General features: G+C 37.3%; 1 protein-coding gene across 1 annotated transcript; it reads left to right on the plus strand.

The window, feature by feature from the left end:
* LOC126964491 (116 kDa U5 small nuclear ribonucleoprotein component) lies at nucleotides 1-19481 on the plus strand. Its single transcript, XM_050807644.1, has 16 exons — nucleotides 1-283; nucleotides 741-970; nucleotides 2625-2876; nucleotides 3771-4028; nucleotides 5739-5977; nucleotides 8740-8873; nucleotides 9819-10005; nucleotides 11530-11670; nucleotides 11934-12146; nucleotides 12787-12922; nucleotides 13832-14030; nucleotides 14684-14826; nucleotides 15750-15886; nucleotides 16929-17049; nucleotides 18495-18687; nucleotides 19314-19481. Exons 1-16 carry the CDS (start codon nucleotides 93-95, stop codon nucleotides 19465-19467), a joined length of 2928 nt encoding a protein of 975 aa, XP_050663601.1. The 5' UTR covers nucleotides 1-92; the 3' UTR covers nucleotides 19468-19481.
* The last annotated feature ends 1335 nt before the right edge of the window (nucleotides 19482-20816 follow it).

A 20816-nucleotide genomic window follows, 5' to 3' on the forward strand; every position in this document is an offset into this window, starting at 1 on the left:
GTTCAATTCCAAAGAACTAGAATTCCATAAATATTTTTAATTTTTATAATATTATTCTGAGACGTGAGTTCATTATATACGTATTTATTAAAATGGATGGTGATTTATATGACGAATTTGGTAATTATATTGGTCCTGACTTAGAGTCAGATTCAGACGATGAACAAAGTGTTTACGGACAAGATAATCGTGATGCAGATGAGGATGCCATGGAAGAAGACGATGATGCTGATGCGGAACCAGAGGTGGCTCCCATGTCAGTCGTATTACACGAGGATAAACGGTAATTAAATTTTCCTTAATAATTATAAAACATTATATTTAATCTAACCGCCGGTTAACATAATTTGAGGTTATGTATATGTTTTGATTGATTGTTTGTATTTGTCAAGTTAAATTTTTAAATAATATGTTCTATCAAATACAAATAAAGAAGATTTAAGCTAAACATTTTCAAGGATTTTGAGTTGGATTATAATAAATTCAATGAACCACATACATGAAGATAGCTAATGAAAAATATAATATACTTACATCCACACTTATCACTAAATGACCTACGTAAATATATAAGATTATGTTTCTGTTCATTTTATTGTTACTTTTGCCTGCATCCTCCCACTGGTTCATGTTGATTGTTACTCAAATAATGATCAAATGTGCAGAGCAATCACATAATTTTTATATTCAATCGTGTTTCGCAACAACTGCATATAACTAGTTTACATGTTACATTTCAGTTACTATCCCCAAGCAATAGAGGTGTATGGCCCAGATGTAGAGACAGTCGTCCAGGAGGAAGACACTCAAGCCTTGGACAAGCCTCTGATTGAACCTGTGAAGAACAAAAAGTTTCAACTGCAAGAACAGCAGCTCCCATATACCACATATGATATGGAGTACATGGCAGATATGCTTGACAACACCAACCTGATGAGGAATATAGCACTGATGGGACATCTGCATAATGGTATATATAATTTCATTTTTTCTATGGAATATTTTAAGTTCTTGTTGACTAATTCTAAAGGCCTGTATTCACTTTGATTAGTGCAAGTGCAAGTGATTAGTTATTGAGGATGATTAGTGCAGGTGTATAGTGCAAGTAGTGTCCAATTATTGTTTAGTGGCTCTGTTTAGTAAATTCAGTTGTTAGGTGTCGATCCGCAAGTATGGACGAACATAGAGAAGCGCGCTTGCAATTGCAAGATGTACTTAAAGAAGTATTAAATGTGGTGGTATCTGAAACCGTAGAACTTTTGGAAGATGAACATGCAAGACAAAAAATATGGGTTTGAAAATGGATTAATAGAAGACCCATTCATGGTGCAAGCTTATGGCTTTACAATTTTAAAGGCATTCGTGTTTTCAATACTCCTGCATAAATTTATAGGTTATGTCTTCGGTCCACTTTGCCATTTTTGTACAACAACAACATAAACTGCCTGTCCAGACATGCTTAGTGGCTAGCACACTGTGAGTGAGGGTGAAGGGAGGGTGCGCGGTACGTGGCCACTCGCAAAAAAATAGAACTCGCTTCTAATCATGTTACTACACAGCCAACTAATCACCTGAACTAATCACTAATCAAAGTGAATCCAGGCCCTTAACATCATTCTAAATACATTTTCTTTAAATAATAATTGTATGTGCACATAAATCACCAAAATCATAATGAATTTATATAATACATGATATACCTAAATCATTTTATTCTAAACCAATGCAAACCAAGGGAACAATGGCTGGTCCATGCGTCAACTCATGAACTGGTGCTGCTTGTGGCGGAAGTTGACCTGTAATACTAAATAAATCATTGTATTTGTTGGATGCAATTGCTAATTGTGACAGTATTCACAACCATCATTATCACAAAGCATCCTTACCCAAACAATGAGTTGAACCTCTATACAGATTGATGCATCCAATGTATGAAAATTTATATTAATACATTTAATTCTTTATTACTTTTCATGAAATAATTTATATTTTTTAAACACAAATTATGGATGTTATGTATATTACAGCCATTGCAAAATACTCAATTTTTTTTTTTGGAATAGACGGACAAACGAGCGTACGGATCACCTGGTGTTAAATGATTGACGAATGAGTGACCAGAAGAATCACAAAAGTGTTCCCGGCCTTTAAGGAAGGTGTACGCGCTTTTTTTGAAGGTACTTATGTTGTATCGTCCTGGAAACACCGCACAAGGAAGCTCATTCCACAGCTTAGTAGTACGAGGAATAAAACCGCACTGTGTAGGACGGCCACACATCCAGATGGTGGGAATGATATTCTAATTTGTGGCGTGACAATTCAAAAGAGCTTACTTCAAGCTTATTCAAATAAAGTTTCTTTGACTTGGAATTATATCTCATGGAATTCTGGTGATGCCTGTGAAAGAGTTTGTCCCCTACAAAGGCGAGACGTTCACATATGTTTACCGAAGTACACTGTATACAGATAATTTGATAGCTCATTAACATTTATTATATAAGTTAAATCGTTTGTTGTTGTTGTCTATTACTAAGATTGGACATGTCTAAATATACCATAAAATACTATAACCCACCTGAACCTGCTAACCACGATATTAACATAACTATTTGCAAAATTTTCAGGAAAAACATCATTTGTGGATTGTTTAATTCGTCAAACACACCCGGACACAATTAACAATGAAACGACAATACCTATGAGATACACAGACACGCTGTTTGTGGAGCAAGAGCGAGGTGTTTCCATCAAGTCAATGCCGGTTACATTGCTCCTGAAGGATGTGAAGGGAAAGTCACATCTTTTAAACATAATGGATACACCGGGACATGTGAACTTCAGTGATGAAGTTACTGCAGCGTTAAGAATATCCGATGGCAAGTTTAAAATGAAATTAATTCATAAGATAACAATTGGGAAATAGATACATAATTTTTTTTATTAATATTTTTATTTTATCTTGATGATATCAGAATGTAAATAAAAATATTAAATACTGTAAAATGATTAAGTATTTGTAAAAATTGTTATAAATGTTGAAACTTTAAACACTCGTTATTTTGGCACACTTGATGCGAATATGATATGATATCATAGTCCATAACAGCAAATAAACAAACAGAATATTGAAAATTGACATTTATTCCATTACATTTTACATAAAATCTTTCTGACATCCCCCGCCCTGTAGTAAGACTGAACGTTATCACAAACCCACTACACTCACCCTGATGACTGACCTCCGAATGGTCTGAAACTAGTCAGTACTCACACCGATAAATTGTGAATAAAGCCGTATTACTAAATAAGCTCTTACAGGTTGCTCCGAAACAATATCATGGAAAAATGATTTATTTAGGTCAATCATGTAAATAGGTAGAACTAATCAACATAAATAGACCTAATCAACATAAATATGTCGATTAGGTCTACCCCTGCGTTTATTTAATGTCGCCATACCACTATGGCCCTACGGCCACACTGTATAATTGGATGTAGTTAAGCAAAAAGGACTCAAACCACACTAAGGCACTTTTGAGTTATAAGTATTTGAAGTTTCAGCTCTAAATAATCTTCCATATAAATATCCAAAAAACAGATTCTGTGTACATTTTAAAAATAGGCTTTTCAATACATGACAGATTCGACCATCAGGAGTATGATGGCATACTTAACTCTATTTTGACCAAAGTGTGGGTTGAGTCTTTTCTGCTTAACTACGTGCATTTATGACAATTGAAACTTGTGTATGAATAATATATTTCAAACAGGTGCTGTAATATTTGTTGATGCTGCTGAGGGTATTATGCTGAACACTGAGAGAATGATACGGCATGCAGTCCAAGAACGGGTGCCTCTCACTTTGTGCATTAACAAGATAGACAGGCTCATATTGGAGTTGAAACTTCCACCTGCAGACGCATATTATAAGTTGAGACATATTATTGATGAGCTCAATTCAATGCTGGAAACACATCAACCACAGGATAATCCAGAGGAGCCAGCCACTGTGTTCTCGCCACTGCTCGGTTTGTAGCTTCATATTTATTTATTTATCTATTTACAAGTAGGCACAATAACAGATAACAAGATAAAACTATCATCTAATAACAATTACAGCATATTTTTATGATCCTGAGATCCAATTAAAATTGTACACATCATTCACCAAATACAGTAAAAAATAATAAGTGGTCACAACAGAAATTACATTATGACGAATATGTACTTAGATGTAAATAAATTTATTATTATTTCGGTTTAAATACATTAATTTACATAAGATTGAGCATAATATTACTAACTCGCGAATTTTACATTCAATTCTATTCAATATGGCTTTTGTCGTTGGAAAGGTCAGTACAATTGAGCCAATTTCTTCTTTTTTTTTTTGTAGTTGACCTATTTACCAATATTTGGGTGTACTACAATATGTATAAAGTATATTTTTGTAGAGATATTCTAAGTGTAAGTTTTTTTTTATGGAATAGGAAGACAAACGAGCGTACGGGCCACCTGGTGTTAAGTGATTTCCGCCGCCCACATTCTCTTGCAACACCAGAGGAATCACGAGAGCGTTGCTGGCCTGGAAGGTGTACGCGCTTTTTTGAAGGTACCCATGTCGTATCGTACCGGAAACACCGCACAAGGAAGCTCATTCCACAGCTTTGTAGTACGAGGAAGAAAGCTCCTTGAAAACCGCACTGTGGAGGACCGCCACACATCCAGATGGTGGGGATGATGTAGTTGTTATTTTTGTGACGAATCCTTTCACCTCTATTCTATTCTATTCCTCCTACTGTGGCATCTGTGGAAGTTACACCACAAGTTAGCCAATGTCACGTTAAAGTTACAAAGCTTTACCAGTGGGTTCTTTGCACAGGATGCCGGCTAGATTATGGGTACCACAACTGCGCCTATTTCTGCCGTGAAGCAGTAATGTGTAAACATAACTGTGTTTTGGTCTGTAGGGCGGCGTAGCTAGTGAAATTACTGGGCGAATGAGACTTAACAACTTACGTCTCAAGGTGACGAGCGCAACTGTAGTGCTGTTCAGAATTTTTGTGTTTTTCAAGAATCCTGAGCGGCACTGCATTGTAATGGGTAGGGCGTATAAATTACCATCAGCTAAACGTCCTGCTCGTCTCGTTCCTTATTTTCATGAAAAAAAAAGTATTTCTAATTTTAATGGTAGTGATCGGTGCTAAAGATTTAAACAAGTTTTTTTCTCTTATACATGCTGTTAGACTATAAAGGACATACACAAATATATATATATTTTTTTAATTATCTGGCTCCGTCGACTGAATGTCGACGATTCGGCCAACGTCAAGGTGGAGAGATTTTAATTTAGCTGATTGAAGTATATAAAGAGGTGATTTAAAAGAAAATAATCGGTTGATATAGCTGTGGTTTTTTTGTGAACTGAAGAATAGGCAACAAGAGTTAGTACGTTTAGTAATAAACACCCATAACACAACAATATTAACTACCTTGTTAGTATCTAATCTAAGTTTAAGGGAGAAATGTGTGAATGTAAGTGGGAATATGTGCCTAATAGAAGCATAGAAAGTATGGAGGATAGAAATTACAATTTAATATTATTGCGGGAGATAAATTTGTAAAGAATTACTTAAATTATTAAATAAGAGCGTGACGTATCTGCTCAACCCTTCATTTCAAAAAGATAATCCTTTTGCTCACGCCATTATTATTTCACAATGATTCAATATTTACAGGCAATGTTTGTTTTGCATCGTCGCTGTATGACGTGTGCTTCACGCTCGAGTCTTTCGCCGCGATGTATGCGCAGGCGCACGACTGCGGGCTCGTGTCCTCTGAGATGGCGGCGTGGCTTTGGGGCGATGTGTACTTCAACGCCAAGACGAGGCGGTTCACCAAGAAACAGCCTCACTCGTCCGCCCAGAGAAGCTTCGTGGAGTTCATACTGGAGCCGCTCTATAAGATCTTTGCTCAGGTTGATATATGATATTTTATTATTATTTTAAGATTGGTGGTTGTAGCCAGCCTAGCGAAACTCTCTAAGAAAAAAGCGATTCACTCGATTGTATGAAACATGCAGTCATTGATAGATTGACAGATGACGGCTATAATCTTGTAAAACCTGGAGATAGCCGAAATCCACTACGTTTTAAGCAAATGTTCACTTTCAAACTTAGCCGGATTATACTTCGTGGCCAATACTGTAATTACTACTATTTCAAACTTATATCTGTCTTATGACTGCCTGTTTCATAAACTATGTTATGTTTTTAAAGCGATAACCCTCACTTCTAGGATTCCTGTCAATTTCTTAATATGCAAATATTGGGGTTGAGCAGGTTATCAACTGTAAAGTAGATCCTGTAGATGAAGCCACAACCTGAGAGTTGAACAAAGCAAACAGAAATTTATAACGAGGCGGTACTCGAACGGTTAACTCAGTTGGTTAGAGCACCGGCACGGAACGCCGGAGGTCGTGGGTTCGAATCCCGCATCGTTCATAAAATTTTGTTTTTCAAATTTTATTTGTGCCTGTTTCATAGTAAACTAAATTTCAATTTATACTTAGGCAGTCCCGCCACTTATTACGTAGTATTTACATCCTCTTTGGTTGTAGGAAATAAATTTATAGATGTGTTAATAAACGCGAAGTAATTTTTGTATAAACATCGTATAAACTTATGTTTATATATAATATAATCTTGTACTTGTATGATGCTTCCTTAATTTTTAAATTATGTGGGTCCATTCTCGCCATCCTCCTTTAAAACTATTTCGGTGTTATTATAAAACAAGTGAAACACGCGTTGAACACTTGTTTTATAAAAGTTGTATACAAAATCCGTGTCTTTCTGTTGTTTTGCGTCAATCTTTAGACGTCGCTTTTATAGTTAGAGGCTGTTTAGCAACACATTTCTAAGCCATGTTTAAAATAATTTTTGTAATAACACCATTTGTCTTTATCTTATATTTGTCAATTACATGTCAAGGAGAAGTAATATTTCATTTATTAAAAGGACAGAAGATGTATTGTGCCCCGTTCATGTCCTCAGACGCACGCCATAATTCAATTATGTGTTCATTATTACCTCTCATGCGCCGTGTAGAAACGTATACGGCAAGCGTATGTATGGTCCTATGCTAACGTGTCTGCTAAAAACTGCCAATATCTAGGTATCCCTAGACAAAAACACCAGAGAGAATTTTTACCGGTTGTATTATTAATTGCTCTTGGTTCTAAGAGCCGTAAAACAAAGCGCAACGCTTTATAAGATAAAATATATTAGTATTTATTTGGTTTTACCTGGCGGTGGCCATTTTTGTTTTGCATAATCATAAGATCATATTATAACGTGTTCACTATAATAAAAATAATACAAAGAATTCAATTGCAAAATTTTTATTTTGACGCGTTTAGCAAAATAGTCACAATTTCTCGTACAACTCTGAAAGAGCGACGATATCACAGCACGAATCTATTATAGTACACGTTTTTTGTTTACAATAACCAAGCTTGTTTATCCAGCAACCCGTAACATAAACCACATAGTAGGTAATACCTCTTAATATAAAGAAAAACTTCAAGAAAATTACCCGCCTTAAAATACTTAACAAATAGACATTTTGCTTGAAAAGCATTTATTTTCTCAAAATTGATTCCTTTAGAATTATTTTTGATGTCATTTCTAATATATGCTGTGGGTGAGAAATGCTGCGCAAGAAACTCTCGCAGCATTCTTTTTTTGCGCTTAAAAGAACAATGGCGAACCTCCATATAATTTTTTGTTAACTTCTTTTTAAGCGTATTAGTACAAAAAATGTATAATAATATAGAGGTTGTATTGCTGAGTTGATTGACGCTATGAATAAGGCTGTAGTAAGTCTAGAAATAAATATATTCCAGTTTGAAGTTTTTGAGGTTTTGCCTGACCAAATAGGATCTTATGAAATAAAACAAAATATTCACAGTATTTTTAGATGTATAATAATCTAAAGTGTTGCGAGAGGCACATACGGGCAGCGGTTTTTAAAAAAAAAAGAATGGTACAAGCACTTGTGATAGTCAATGAAGGTTCGAAGATTCTTCGAGCCAATGAAACGTCCGTTCGCAAACCCTAAGCGGAAGATGATATAACAAGAATTGGCAAAAAACAAGCTACTCTTCGTTTAATTCTCTCTTATGTATAAATTTTACTACCTATACTGCGGTAAAAAAACAACTTTTTACTCTTATATTTTTTTATTCTTCATCTTCTCTTATCACAATAACATCAAGAAATTTTGCAGGTGCTGTAATATGTTGTTGATGTCTGGCCCAAACAAGTGTCATAGTATGCGCACAACAGCCTACCTTCCGTCTACCAACTAAGCAACTACAGCAATATTTTACTATTCCTGCTCATCCAGCCAGCACTCTTTTGCACTTTATTTTCCCTCTTATCTCTTATATCTTATGAATTTATAATGTAAATACGCAATAGTGACGTTTTAATACGCTAAATAATTAACTCAACAATTATTTCGCCATTGTTATTTGTTTATTCGGACGTATAAGGATTCCCGCCTTTATTTGCAAGGCTGCCTGACATTCGGAAAACTTCAGAATTATCATTGTACTGACAGTGTTGTCAGCAATATAGTTAACATTTTTCATATTCTTGGTTAATTCTCAGACATAACTTTATACCAAGTTTGTTTGTAAGGCCTTAAGAGTTCAAAAAATTTTGTGTGTTTCAGGTGGTCGGTGATGTTGACAGCACTCTGCCAGAAGTACTTGAAGAGTTAGGCATCAAGCTGACGAAGCTGGAATCCAAGCTCAATGTCCGACCATTGCTCCGCCTCGTCTGCAGTAGGTTCTTCGGAGATTTTTGGTTAGTGTAATTTGTTTAGAAATAATGTTGTTGGACTGCAAAGACACAACGACCAGTCTTAGAGCTTAAGCAGACTTTTGCCGTTCCGTTGTCAGGCTGCGAATATGTCCTTATATTAAGCTGAGGAGGAACCCTTTTTCAGTTTGTTTTTTTTCTTGTTTAATTTAGTATTTTCTTTGATTAACGCGAGTGTTACACATTTAAATAAAACACTTTTAAAACCTAGTGGTTAGGACGGTCTGTTATGAGAAGGATGACATGGTCTAAAATTATCTAACACCTGGGATCCAATAATCTCTAAATTAAAACAAATAACTACACATACCAAAAAAGAAGAGGACACTGTCAGTAAATTTTGCCAAAAACCATCTGTGTACAGCAAATACCACCTCCGAGGAAATAAATGGCGCTAAACTTCATAATGACAAATATGACAAATACTATCTTTGACTCACTTCATCTGCAGTCCCCCTGAAAACGAGATCTGGAAAGGTCTTGAAATGTCGGGTTAACTAAAATAAAAATGTAACTTTTACGCAAACATCTAATGTAAAACCGTTACAATTACACGCGTTTTAATCCTTTAACTTTAGTTTTATTTAAATTCTTTATTTTTTTTTCATTTTGCAAAACATATTATATAATAATATATTGGAATGCTTATTAATTACCTAGTTCTATTGATTCTCTAGTTTTATTTGGTACCAGGTGTAAAATACTAGAATTTTGTATGGTATTAGGAGGGCAAATCAATTCCCCAATACCCATGATCGTATAACATCAGAGACGTCACGGGATAGTTAATCTTACATGTATATGATATAAATATGAACATTTCATTAAAGTGAAACTTCTTTATCGACGTATGAGAGAAATTTTATAGGAGTGTAAGAAAATCGTCACCATTTCCGTTACGCGCCATATTGTTTTTTTTTTTAATTCCAGTGGTTTCGTCGAGATGGCAGTGCGGCACGTGCCTTCCCCCCTAGACGCGGCCCAGCGGAAGGTCGCCCACTGCTACCGCGGGGTGTCGGGCCCCTTGTACGAGGACATGATTAACTGCGACCAGTCCGGCCGCCTGGTTGCGCACACCACCAAGATGTACCCAACGGACGATTGCACATTCTTCTTGGTTAGTGTTGCCACAGTAGCTTCCATGGGCGATGTTTTCGGGTCGATAGGATATGGGTACCTTCAAAAAAAGAGCGTTGCCGGCCTTTGAGTAAGGTGTTCCTTATAGGCTGCCAACGCTCCTGTGATTCCTCTGGTGTTGCAAGTGAATGTGGGCGGCGGAGATCACTTAACACCAGTTGACTCGTACGCTCGTTTGTCCTCCTTTTCCATAAAAAAAATAAAGAGAGATGGGGCAGAACATTAAAGGCCGGCAACGCATTTCTTGACACACCTGATGTTGCGGATGTTCATGTGCGGTTACCTCATCTCTCCCCATCCCGTGACTCTCTTGCCCGTTTGCCCCCTCTTATATATAAAAATAATGCACTTAATTAATAGATAAAGTGTGCTAAAATGAATAAAATCATATAGATTCAGCAAGATAGATGTTCTAAGTAAATCCATAGAACAGCAATATAGTACGAATATTGCTTAGTAGATATAAAACTAATCTATACTTCTATACTAATATTATAAAGAGGAAAGATTTGATTGTTTGTTTGTTTGCATTGAATTGGCTCCGAAACTACTGAACCGATTTGAAAAATTATTTCACTGTTGGAAAGCTACACTAACCCCGGGTGACATAGGCTATATTATATATTTTTTTAAATAAGGGATCCATACTAAAATTCCAATAATGTAACCTGAGGTGTAAAAAAAAATAACCTAAAATATTTTTTACATCGCGTGTGATGCGAAAAGTATTAATGGCTTTGCAGAACACATAATTATTTACAAAGTGTTGCGACAGCGTATTATGTTACGAGTTTTCTTTTATTTTTTTCTTTTGTCCTGTATGTACGCAATGAAGTTGCGGGGTATCAGCTAGTTACCTATAATCATATGTTATAGGCCGTACGCGTTTAACCATTGATCACACCGGTTCTAGTTACCAGTTGTAGGTTTCAAACATTTGTCTATAACCATTAATAGGGCCCGTCTGAGTAACCATTATAACCACAGTAACCAATGTATAGTAGAGGACTGTGAATTCCCCATTAAATAACAGCTGTTGGGAACTGTACTCTCGAAATTGTTGACAAGTACGTCTAGCTTGGCCAATCAATTCAGTTGGGCAGGTCCAATTTCGGGAAAGAAGTCACTCGTAGAATCCAACTCGGATGGGCAGCGTTCGGGAAGCTCCGAAAAATTCTCGTCTAAAATACCACAGTGTCAGACAGTGTGAGATCGAATCGTAAATGAGGAGATCCGTAGGAGAACGAAAGTCACTGACATAGCCCAGATGGTTGCTGAAACTGAAATGGCAGTGGGCAGGGCACATAGCTGACGGACAGATGGCCGTTGGGGCAGTAAAGTCCTCGAATAGCGACTGCGTACCGGAAGACGTAGTGTTGGTAGGACCCCCACAAGATGTACAGACGATCTGGCCAAGATCGCCGGAATACGTTGGATGATATATTATTATAGATTATAAAGTTTTCTAGTAATATAGAATCTATTAACACTTATACTGTCGTAGGTATTGGCGCGTGTAATGTCTGGAACGCTGTACGCGGGACAGAGCGTGCGCGTCCTTGGAGAGAACTACAGCACACAGGACGAAGAGGACTCCAGGCTGATGAATGTCGGGAGGCTGTGGATATACGAAGCTAGATATAAGGTATTGATACATTCAAGCTTATACCATTTCTACATCTTCAATTCTAAATAGACTGTTAACCTCTATTTTGAGCAATGCATGCATATTAACACAAAGTGACATACTAAAGTAATTAACCTGGCCTGTTTTCATCGGGTGTCTAGCAGCAAGAAGCTCTGCCTATATGTTTAAAGTACCTAAGGGTTTTTACTTATAATTAAAAGCACTTCATATTCTTTGTTAAGCACTAAGTAATATAATATGAATCCCTGATTTTTTCTAAGGTTGAATTGAATCGAGTACCAGCTGGTTGCTGGGCTCTCATCGAAGGCATTGACCAGCCGATAGTGAAGACCTGTACCCTCGTCTCAGCTGATGAAGAGGAGGAGCTCCACACATTCAAGCCCCTGAGGTTTAACACCCAAGCGGTGGTGAAGATCGCTGTGGAGCCAGTTAACCCTTCAGAATTGCCGAAAATGCTTGACGGATTGAGAAAGGTGCTTTCAAAGTTTTCGTGATTAGCTTCAGCTATTCAGGGATATGCATTAGTTTTCTAGCAAGGTAGTCACTGTGGATCTATTTAGTTGAAATTGAGCTTTTGAATATGCAAAGATTGCATACCATAGGTGTCTACTATCTAGAGGTGTTCAATAGAAGTTTGGTTACAAAATAACGGAACCAAGTTAAACGAAATTAATGTGCACACTATTGCTATATTTATTTAGGTTTATAACGAGTTAGGCACTGCCTAATTGCCTATATGATATGCACGCCCCTGCAGCTATTTAAATAAAATACTTATTATAGGATTAAAACGCGTGTAATCGTAACTGTGTTTTTACATTAGTTACTGCGTAAAAGTTACATTTTTATTATTATTCAAGTTAACCCGTTTCGTGATAAATAGCAGAGCAGGTTTTCAGGGGGACTGCGGTTGAAATCAGTCAAGATAGTATTTACACAAAAAACTAAATTAAGTGGCCGTTGAGTTTCTTGTATGTTCTTCTCATAGACTCTACATTTTCCGAACATAATATCGTAGATTCAGTAATTTAAAAGAAATATTTATAAAAGCACTTAGTTTAATTGACTAAAGTTTATTTTACTTTGACTGTATTAAAAGTTTAATGTCCATAGGTGAACAAATCATATCCAGTTCTGTCCACTCGTGTGGAGGAGAGTGGAGAACACGTGATCCTGGGTACCGGCGAGCTCTACCTGGACTGCGTGATGCACGACCTGAGAAATATGTACTCCGAGATTGATATCAAAGGTCAGCTCTAATTTCTTATGTCACGCTTAAAAATTGTCTGTATAAATTTCGTTCAGTTGTGTTTTCACCGCGCTTTGAATACAACGCCACGCAATGATAATAGTCCAAGTAACATCATATCCAAACTTAAAAAGGATGGAATATCGTATTTCAGGTAACCCTTTAAATTAACAAAATTATGTAACTATCTTGACGTAGACAATTAATCTCTATTTTGAGCAAAGCACACACACTAACACGAAGTCACATACAAATCGCGGGTGTAAGACGTAGCTTGTCACGCACACTAAAATTACAAAAAGTGATAGTAGCTCGTCTATTCGCCAGACCTTGCTCCAACGGAGCCTTATTTTCATAAAAAAAAACCTTCTATTGTAAATTTTAATTCTGTAATCCAGTTTTGGCCATATTGCTTACTATGTTTTGATATTTAATTCAACTGTATTTTTAATAAGGGACGAGACGAGCAGGACGTTCAGCTAATGGTAATTAATACGCCCAGCTCATTTCAATGCAGTGATATTTTTTTTATTTCACAAAATAATGTTCCCGTTATATGCTAAACAAAAATGGCCGCCGCAAAAGCCAAATAAATACTAAAATATTTTGTCTTCAAAAACGTTGCGCTTTATTTTATGGCTCTTCGAACCATAAATAATTATCTCTGGTGTTTTTGCCTAGGGATACGTAGATAGTGGCAGTTTTTTGATGGCTGTCTTGCCGTGTCCACGGCGACACGGTAGCATAGGACCATAGAAACGCTTGCCGTGTTCACTTGAGCACTTGGGGTCTTGATCATGGGGGGTTAACCTCCCATGTGCTCCAGTGCAAAAGTGTCATTTGCAATCGCTGTAAGATTACCAAATGAATAAATGAATAAATTTTGATATGCTGATTTTCGTCCACCAGTTGCGGACCCGGTTGTGTCGTTCTGCGAGACGGTGGTAGAAACTTCGTCGCTCAAGTGCTTCGCGGAGACGCCCAACAAACGCAACAAGCTGACGATGATCGCCGAGCCTCTGGAGAGAGGTCTGGCTGAGGACATCGAGGCAGGCGCAGTCTGCGTCACCTGGGACCGCAAGAGGCTAGGAGAGTTCTTCCAGACCAAGTGAGTGTGCCATTGAACCTTCCGGGGCAACTTACCGACAAAAATATTACGCATTGTCGTCTGCATATATTTCGATTTCGTGGCAATATGATTGTTAAATCGCTTGAATAGATTTCGTTTTCGTGGCAACCCGAGGGTTAAATCGCTTGCATAGATTTACTTTCGTGGCAACCTGCGGGTTAAATCGCTTGCATAGATTTACTTTCGTGGCAACCTGAGGGTTAAATCGCTTGCATAGATTTACTTTCGTGGCATCCTGAGGGTTATATCGCCGCATAGATTTACTTTCGTGGCAACCTGAGGGTTAAAATCGTCTGCAAAGATTTTGTTTTCGTACAAACCTGAGTCTTAAATCGTAACCTATTTTCTATAATAATCTATAAAAGTACCTGAAGTAAGTTTTTGCAACATTAGCTAGTCCCGTTAAACTCAGTCCTAATTTTTTGGAGGTTAGCCGAAACAAACACGACACAAAGACGGACACAAAAATTTAAAAAAACTACTCTTAGGTAGTAATATTTTTTATTTAGGAGAATTCTAAAAATCAGTTGACTATTAAGTTGCAGAAGAATACGCATTTTTTTTCTTTTTAGTGCATATTATAATGTTTTGGAATATTTTTTTTATTTAAAGTGTTATCTGTTGTATATCAGATACGACTGGGATTTGCTGGCTGCTCGGTCGATCTGGGCCTTCGGGCCAGACGCCACTGGACCCAACATCCTGGTGGATGACACACTGCCCTCCGAAGTGGATAAACATCTACTCGCGTCTGTCAAGGACAGCATCGTGCAAGGTATGCAGATATATATTATATTACTAGCTGACTCGATAGACGTTGATAATAAAAAACTGGAATTTCGTGGTAGAATCCCTTATGGTTCCAGAGATTTCGTGATGAGACAATATAGATAGAAATCTCTTATATATGTATCCATAGCCTTACAATATACGCGCGTAATCAACTTGTTATTCGACACTCATTGTCATCATTTCCATGACTCATGTCGGACATGAGTCATGATTCGTCAGACGTGCCAGATTTTGGCGAGACAACAAGTCCTGAGGATGCCTCGTGTAGAGGCGAAACACGTGTCGAATTGTTTTAAAAACAAATATTGGCGGAATTAACACTAAAGAAAACTTAAATCATTTGTATAATACGTAATTAACAAAAATAAAAAATAAACAATTTGTTATATTTTAAAGTAATTAATTCTGGGATTAAAAAAAAATGTTTTCAGTCAGATTTGCAAGAGCAGCATCTCAAGTCAATTTCCTAATATGCAAATATGGGGTTGAGCAGGTTATCAACTGTAAAGGAGATCCTGTAGACGAAACCACCACCTGAGAGTTGAACAAAGCATACCAGATTTTATCAACGATACGTCACTTGAACGGTTGGCTCAGTTGGAAAGAGCTCTCGCACTTCCGTGCGTGCCCGCATCGTTCATAAAATTTTGTTTTCAGTTTTATTTTTGTCTAACAAAGAATAAACTTGTAAAAATGTTTTAACAGCAAGTTACGTCATAATAGACCTTAGAGAGTGAATTATAAAGTCGAGGTTCACTAACGCTTGTAGGTACTTACGAATTCTATAATGATGACCTTTGTAAAAGTATAAACAGTATTAAGAAAAAAAAAACTGCTGGACACAGGTAAAATTTGACGTACCTATCGTGGAGGGTGACTTTTTAATCTGGATTTGGTGTTTGTCAGGGTTCCAGTGGGGTACGCGCGAGGGTCCTCTCTGCGAGGAGCCTATCCGTAATGTGAAGTTCAAGATCCTGGACGCCGTGATCGCCAGCGAGCCTCTGCACCGGGGCGGCGGACAGATCATACCCACCGCTCGCCGGGTACCTACTCCTAATTTATTTATTTATTTGTAGGGATCTCCATCAGTTGTACATATTAACTTACATATAACACATGCCTTATAACTAAACATTTGTATGTACTACCAATTATAGGAGAACACATAATTCCATAAAAAAACAGTGGTTAGTTGGCAGATAAGGTGACTAAAAACTACTTAAGTATCTTAAAAATAAGTTATATAATAAGTATTAGTTGGAAGAATATGGTTTTCTGAACAATAACAAATGTTAAATATAATAGAATGTTAAACACTAATTAATTGGCCAGAGCGTCGCTATATTTTTTTAGAAAAAGTGACCAATGTCCAGTGTTGAACACATTCGTTGTATACGCGTAACATACGGGCTGTAGGTAATACAACCTAATATAAACAATTTGTTATTTTTAAAGTGATATCATTCACTTCTGCGACTAATTATACAAGTTAAATTTGTAACAAAAATTTATGAACGATGCGGGACTCAAACCCTCTCGGGTTCCGTCAGAGCGCTCTTCCAACAGAACGTTCGATCTATCTATCAATCGTTGTGTGAAATCTAAAATTTGATTTTAAAGAGTGACATCTCGAGTCATATTCCTAATTTGCAATTATTGGGGTTCAACTCATCATCAACTATAAAGTAGATCCTATAGATGAAGCCACAACCTGAGAGTTGAAGAAGACAAAAAAAACATACAAGATCTATCGACGGAACGTCACCCGAATGGTTGGCTCAGTTAGAAGAGCTCTTGCACGGAACCCAAGAGGGTTCGAGTCCCGCACCGTTCATAAATTTTGTTATCAAATTTTATTTGTGTATTTAATTAATCCTAGAAGTGAAGGTACCACTTTAAAAAATAACAAATTGTTTAAACTGTTTTGTTATTAAACAACTACTAAACAGTAGATACCATGTTGTTTAAATTTAGTGTTATAATACTTAGATATAAAATATTATATTTTGATAAAATGTGATGTCACAAAATTGTCACATTTCTTCGTAATTTATGGATGAGCCCTAATAATGAGTGGTGTGTCAGGTGGCGTACTCTGCATTCCTGATGGCGACGCCGCGTCTGATGGAGCCCTACCTGTTCGTGGAGGTGCAGGCGCCCGCAGACTGCGTGTCCGCGGTCTACACCGTGCTCGCCAAACGACGAGGTTAACTCTTAATAACAAAATGGCCGCAAACAAACGTGTGACAATACTTGTATTTAGTGTGGAATGAAAACTTCTTTAGCCGCGTTGGGCACTTTTTGGTAGGAGAAACTCTTATGGCTTCGCGTCACCGACATGCTCAAGACAGGCGCACGCGACAATTTTTTTTTATGATAATAAGGGACGAGACGAGCAGGACGTTCAGCTGATGCTAATTGATACGCCCTGCCCATTACAATGCAGTGCCGCTCAGGATTCTTGAAAAACTCAAAAATTCTGAGCGGCACTACAATTGCGCTCGTCACCTTGAGACATAAGATGTTCAGTCTCATTTGCCCAGTAATTTCACTAGCTACGGCGCCCTTCAGACCGAAACACAGTAATGCTTACACATTACTGCTTCACGGCAGAAATAGGCGCCGTTGTGGTACCCATAAACTAGCCGGCATCCTGTGCAAAGGAACCTCCCAATTCCACCAATTTAAAAGAATATAAATATATATAGTTGATACTTTTTGGATGGGTGTAATCTCGTGTATTCGCGTCACCGAAATACTTACAGCAGTATATCTGTTGCTATGCAGCTGACGTATTGTGCAACATTAGTTCTGTATGTCTTGTAAGTGGAATTGAATGGATTTAGTGAAAAGTTCAATGTGTATATATACTGTGCATTGTTGAAATAGTGTTTTTGTACGATTAATATGTTATTGAAAATAGGTTATAAAAATTAATTGAAATTAATAATTAAATTGTTTTTAAACTTTAAGAAATTTCAAAATGTAATTCTAAAAATTCTAAGTTTTCACTTTTCTCGGCAGTCTCTACAAATGCCCATTTTTTTTATATAAAAGCTAGGCAACCGGGCAAGAGGCTCACGGGATGGGCGCCGGTGAGGCAACCGCCCAAGGACATCCGCAACAACAGGGGTCAAGGCCGATTAATACATATGGGGAAAATCTCTATAATAAGATATTCTAGTACTTCTATCTCACTTATTACGAGAAGTTTTCTGTCATGTCATTAAATAGCCCCGAATTCTAGGATCCTCTTCACATGCAGTGTGCACAGTAAATTTACAGATTTAAGAACCACTTTCCCTACTCCCACTAGTAATATATAGTGATCATTTTTTATTGAAATCTCAAGAGGAGCATTAGGAGATTAGTTGGTTTTTTGTGAAAACATGTCATCTTTCACATTTGGCATGGTCATCTTTTTAATAAGGCTTTGTAATTAATCTAAGCGTTGAATAAAACATACCAAGATTGATGAACGATACGTCACTCGAACGGTTGGCTCAGTGGAAGAGCGCTCGGACGGAACTCGAGAGGTTGCGGGTTCGAGTCCTGCATCGTTCTTTTTTTTTGTGTAAGACTACAAGTTATATTTGCGTAACCATTCTGGAACAAAATAGTTAAGTATGTAATTTAGTGAACTTGTTACAGGTCACGTGACGCAGGACGCGCCCGTGCCCGGATCGCCGCTGTACACCATCAAGGCTTTCGTGCCCGCAATCGACTCGTTCGGCTTCGAGACTGACCTGCGCACGCACACGCAGGGACAGGCCTTCTGTCTGCAGGTGTTCCACCACTGGCAGATCGTGCCCGGAGACCCGCTCGACAAGAGTATTGTGATACGGTATGTGTTCAATGATTGTGAAACTGAAGTGGCAGTGGGCAAGGCACATAGCTCGACGGACAGATGGCCGGTGGGGCAGTAAATCAAATGGCGACCACCGGAAGACGCAGTGTTGCTAGGCCCCGTACAAGATGTACCAACGATCTGGTCAAGGTCGCTGGAATACGTTGGATGAGGGCAGCGCAGGACTGATTGTCGTGGAGATCTTTGGGGGAGGCCTTTGTCCAGCAGTGGACGTCTTCCAGCTGATGATGGTAACAATGCAGTGCAGGATTCTTGAAATACACAAAGATTCTGAGCGGCAGTACAATTGCATTCATCACCTTGAGACGAAACTTGTTAAATCTCATTTGCCCATTAATTTCACTAGCTACAGCGCCCTTCAAAACGAAACAATAATGCTTACATATTACTGCTTCACATCCGACAAACGTAATAACATTTTATTATATGATTAAATAAAGCTTAATAAACAGAGGAGAAACAGCTTTAATTAAATTTTTCAATAATCAAAATAATTATTTTTTTTTCTTTCGATTATTACGTTGATATAAATAAGTGTTAGTTTGTGAAAAAGTTTCAGTTGCATCGCGGTATCGTAAAATTGCACATTTTCTTCATTACAGACCTCTGGAACAGCAGCCGGCGACACACTTGGCGCGAGAGTTCATGATAAAGACACGTCGACGCAAAGGGCTAAGCGAGGACGTGTCCATCAACAAGTTCTTCGACGATCCTATGTTGTTGGAGCTTGCGAGACAAGATGTACAGTTTAATTAAATGCATTTACGTTTTGTCGTGTTTCATTTTATGATGTTATTCAAAAAACAGTGCAAAGGGAAAACATATAATATATTATTTATTACAAATAACTTTATATATTACAGATTTTACAATTTTAACTTTCAAATATATACTCTGGTAATTATTTAACAACACTTTAACACTGCAGAATAATTATTTCAATCCTGAGCAAGACATTTCCTACGCCATCTCGTCTCGTCTCCTCTCCTCGCCCCTTTCCTCTTCTCCATTCGGCTCACACTTCACACCGCTAAACTAGCGCCTCCTTTTCGATACCCGCTCTTCACTTCACTTTACTCGTTACATCAGTTTACTATTACTGGAATAAATAAAGGACATGTACAATGTCACCCATAGGATAACTTGTTGCCCTAATTCTTATCTTATATCTTTAAATGAGCAATTCTTGTATATATATATATATATATATATATATATATATATATATAATTGGAATCTCGGAATCGGCTCCAACGATTTTCATAAAATTAAGTATATAGGGGGTTTCGGGGGCGATAAATCGATCTAGCTAGGTTTCAATTTAAAAAAAATGTAGTTTTATCCGTTTTAATGAGAAACAGCTACAATAACTTTAGAATACAAAGGTAAATTTCGACACTATATACAAGACTATAGTAGCTCAGATGGGACATTGGGTGATCCGGAAAGCAGAAGACCCGGTTCGAATCCAGATGTCCTATTAGTTTTTTTTTAAATTAAAGTTTGTACATTCTTAAAAATCCGAGCAAGGCTCGGTTGTCCGGATATTATCTTTAAACGAACAATTCTTGTATACTATATATAATCTGAATCTCGGAAACTGCTCCAACGATTTGATTAAAATTTTGTATACACGAGATTTCTGGGGCGATAAATCGATCTAGCTAGGTTTCAATTTAAAAATAATGTAGTTTATCCGTGTTTTAATGAGAAACAGCTAAAATAACATTAGAATACAAAGGTTAATTTCGCCACTATATACAAGTCTATACTAGCTCAGATAGGACATTGGGTGATCCGGAAAGCAGAAGACCCCGGTTCGAATACAGATGTCTTATTATTTTTTTTTGTTCAAGTTTTGTAGATTCAATTCAAAATCCGAGCAAGGCTCGGTCGTCCGGATATTCTATTATTATAAATGGAAATAGTGTATTGATTGAGGAGGTTAGAAGTTAATACGTAAGTATCCATTCCTACTCTGTGGTAGAATGTGTGGATAGTTACAAGTGTCCAGCTGAAAGTTTGCAGGTGTTAAAGTAGCAAGAGAAGCTATGAAATGAATTTATCCGATGTCGACGGAGAAATGCTCCGAGTAGAGTATTTTT

This window comes from Leptidea sinapis, chromosome 5 (genome assembly GCF_905404315.1).
Source record: "Leptidea sinapis chromosome 5, ilLepSina1.1, whole genome shotgun sequence".
Taxonomy (NCBI): domain Eukaryota; kingdom Metazoa; phylum Arthropoda; class Insecta; order Lepidoptera; family Pieridae; genus Leptidea; species Leptidea sinapis.